This window comes from Octopus bimaculoides, chromosome 7 (genome assembly GCF_001194135.2).
Source record: "Octopus bimaculoides isolate UCB-OBI-ISO-001 chromosome 7, ASM119413v2, whole genome shotgun sequence".
NCBI classification, from domain to species: Eukaryota; Metazoa; Mollusca; class Cephalopoda; order Octopoda; family Octopodidae; genus Octopus; species Octopus bimaculoides.
Genome location: NC_068987.1, coordinates 109,620,353 through 109,623,277, shown reverse-complemented (window position 1 = coordinate 109,623,277; position 2,925 = coordinate 109,620,353). Strand labels below are relative to the sequence as shown.

Genomic DNA, 2,925 nt, shown 5'->3' with positions numbered 1-2,925 from the left:
AGCGATAGAATAAGTACTAGGCTTACAAAGAATAAGTCCTGGGGTCAATTTGCTCGACTAAAGGTGGTGCTCCAGCATGGCCGCAGTCAAATAACTGAAACAAGTAAAAGGGTAAAAGAGAGTAAATATCTATTATCTATCTATCTGTCTATCACTCGGTCAATCTATATATCCGTCAATCTATCTATCTACCTAGCTAGCTATCTGTCTGTTTGTCTGTCTATCTATTTATCTATCAAGCATGCTCTAGGTAGCTACCTAATCATTTATGTGTATAGTATGTGTGTTCATGTTGGCTATGACCATCGTGCCTTACAAAATGTTACATGTGATGCATCAGCCATTTTATAATGTCTCTTCCAATATCACAGACACGCGAGACTCCATTCCATTATGCTGCACGTTCCGGTAACAGTAATGTACTTCTGGAAATAACAAAAAGTAAATCTCCATCAGATATACGCGCCATTGTCAATAAACAGTCAATAGTAGGTACTAATTTTACTTCTTACTTTTTTTTAATTACATCCGACCTCGTTTATCACGGGAGTTGGTTAATAAAAAAAATACCGTGTTAAATGAATCATTGGTATATGAATAATAGAACATATGAAGAAAACAAGCTTCGTTCCGAGACCCTAAGCTGTTCCCCTAACTTACTCAAATAACATCTCCAAACAGTTTTTAAATACACGTAATAATATTGTTTCATATTTGGACAAATATTTGTTGTAAAATTTAATAATATATGACTAACAAATATAAAAAAGAACTGAAAAAATATCGTTACAAGCAGAATCTGATTGCCGACAGTGTTATCACGAGTCAATTCGTGGAAAGTGAGGTTAGATATACTTGTCTTTTCAGTGATAAACGAGGTTAGAAGTACTGGTCTTCTCCCCTCTATTCTTAACTTCCGTGTACTTCTTTGTTGTTCTTGGGGCTGAACGTTATTGTCGCCTGGGGCCAAATCAGATTTATATTCAAAGCCGTCTCATCCATGATGATCCTGTCTTCATTAATGTGCCCTTCTATTTTTAAGACGAGTATAGTGTGATTTTGAGGGAGTTTTGGCTGCTGTTTCTAACAGATCGAATGACCATTTGGAGGCGCCTTCATCGGCTCGATAATCCAAATGTTTTTTTATTGTTTTTGTTGTAGCTCTTGTTTTGCTGTTGTTGTTTAGCTCCATGCCAGTCCTGTTCAACAAACCAATGAGCAAAAGCATTCTCCAACAGTGGCCACCCCACCATTCTGTATATTAGGGACAACTTAATCTCTGTTTTGTCTTTTCTTTTCTAAAAGTCAACAGAGATATGATTAGAGGGAGATTTGGTTGCTATTTCAAAGGATCTGATAACCATACTATAGACGTTAGGTGATTGGTCCATAAAACAAAGTACCAAATAATACTGAGTTCAATATAATCGATAAGCCCTTCTCCCATCTGCAAAAATTCTGGCTTTGTGCCTTTGATATTTCTGTGATGAATGAAACAGCGATAAATGAATCGTTTCCCCGTACCTTGTAAATGGAACGAGTGATACATTTTCTGATACCAAATTCGCGGCTCACAGCAGCAAAGCTTCGACCGTCATCTCTACCTGTTCCTGTAGAAAATGCATTCGTCTGCGCCGTTTGTACTTGAAGCAGAATTATTATTACCTCCGCTTTAGCGAAGGCGGAGATATTATTTTCAGTCGTGTTTGTTTGTTTGTTTGTTTGTTTGTTTGTCCGTGGACAAGATATCTCAAGAACCGCTGGATGGATTCGGATGAAACTTTCAGGGATGTTTGGCCTCGTGACTGGCATGAACTGATTAGATTTTGGGATCGATTCGGTACCGTACAAGGATTCTGGATTATTTTTCCTGTTGTTTTAATTAATTTTTGAGAGTGGTCGGGTTCATTTTTAGTATTCTCATTTCAGAAAGCAATTGAGTTTATTTCAGATATTCTAATTTTAAAAATCATCTCTGCCTAATCATTGAAAGGACGCTGGTGTTGCCTTGGCAGAGGTTTGCGCTCTCTGAGTGCTCTTGTTTTGGTTTAGTTCAGATTCGATCTTATTCCTGGCCGGATTTATGTGGGTAATGGGTTACTACATGAAGCCTTAAGTATCCACAAGTTTTCAGCAGTGTTTCAAGTGCTTAAAACCCTCCTGATAATCCTTGCTGTCCCTAAGAAACAAACTTTCTATGAGAGCTCTACCGAGCATTCTATTCCAATCTCCTTCGGTCATTTGTCTATATATTTGCTGACTGTTTCCAGCAGATCAATTATTATAGGCACGACCGTTACTGTTCGCGTGGTCCAAATTCTTCCTATTTCAAATTATTATTCCTTCGTAACACAAAGCGCAATGGATGTCAAAATCGGTAAAATACCGGACAAAATGCCTAGAGTACCATAACCTTTTACGTTTCTGTTTAATTCTGGCCTATATCAATTTGTTCTTTCCTCTTTTTCTACAGTCAGCTAAATATATAAGTAGCAGTCAAGTGGTCCAGTCCCTATGAGATCAATTTTGCTTTTTTCATCGTTTGGAGATGGAGGTCCACAACATACAGAAACCAGTAACGTAATAGAGTCAACTAACATTATTTACATTATTTACATTCCACGGATATTCGTCCTCATCTTGTTTGTTGTTAACACAACGTTTCGGCTGATATACCCTCCAGCCTTCGTCAGGTGTCTTGGGGAAATTTCGAATCTGGGTTCTCATTCCTAATGTATTTTTCGGTGTTATTATTATTATTATTATTATTATCATTATTATTATTATTTTATGTTTGACTTTTGCTTTGCATTTGTACAAGTTGGATCCAAGTCTCACCCAGAGACCTCAAGAGACAACAAGTTAGAAGTTCATGTAGGTGTTATGCCTAGGGTACCATATATTTGGATTTGTACAGTTTTGTTC

The 2,925-nt window shown here is 37.3% G+C and overlaps 1 protein-coding gene across 1 annotated transcript in view; it reads left to right on the top strand.

Moving 5' to 3' along the window:
* Positions 1–2,925, top strand: part of LOC106878539 (serine/threonine-protein phosphatase 6 regulatory ankyrin repeat subunit B) — a 187,752-nt gene that overhangs the window by 118,771 nt on the left and 66,056 nt on the right. The window contains exon 15 of the mRNA XM_052969466.1: positions 372–488. Coding sequence (XP_052825426.1) covers positions 372–488 — 117 coding nt within the window. The remainder of the gene's footprint in view (positions 1–371; positions 489–2,925) is intronic.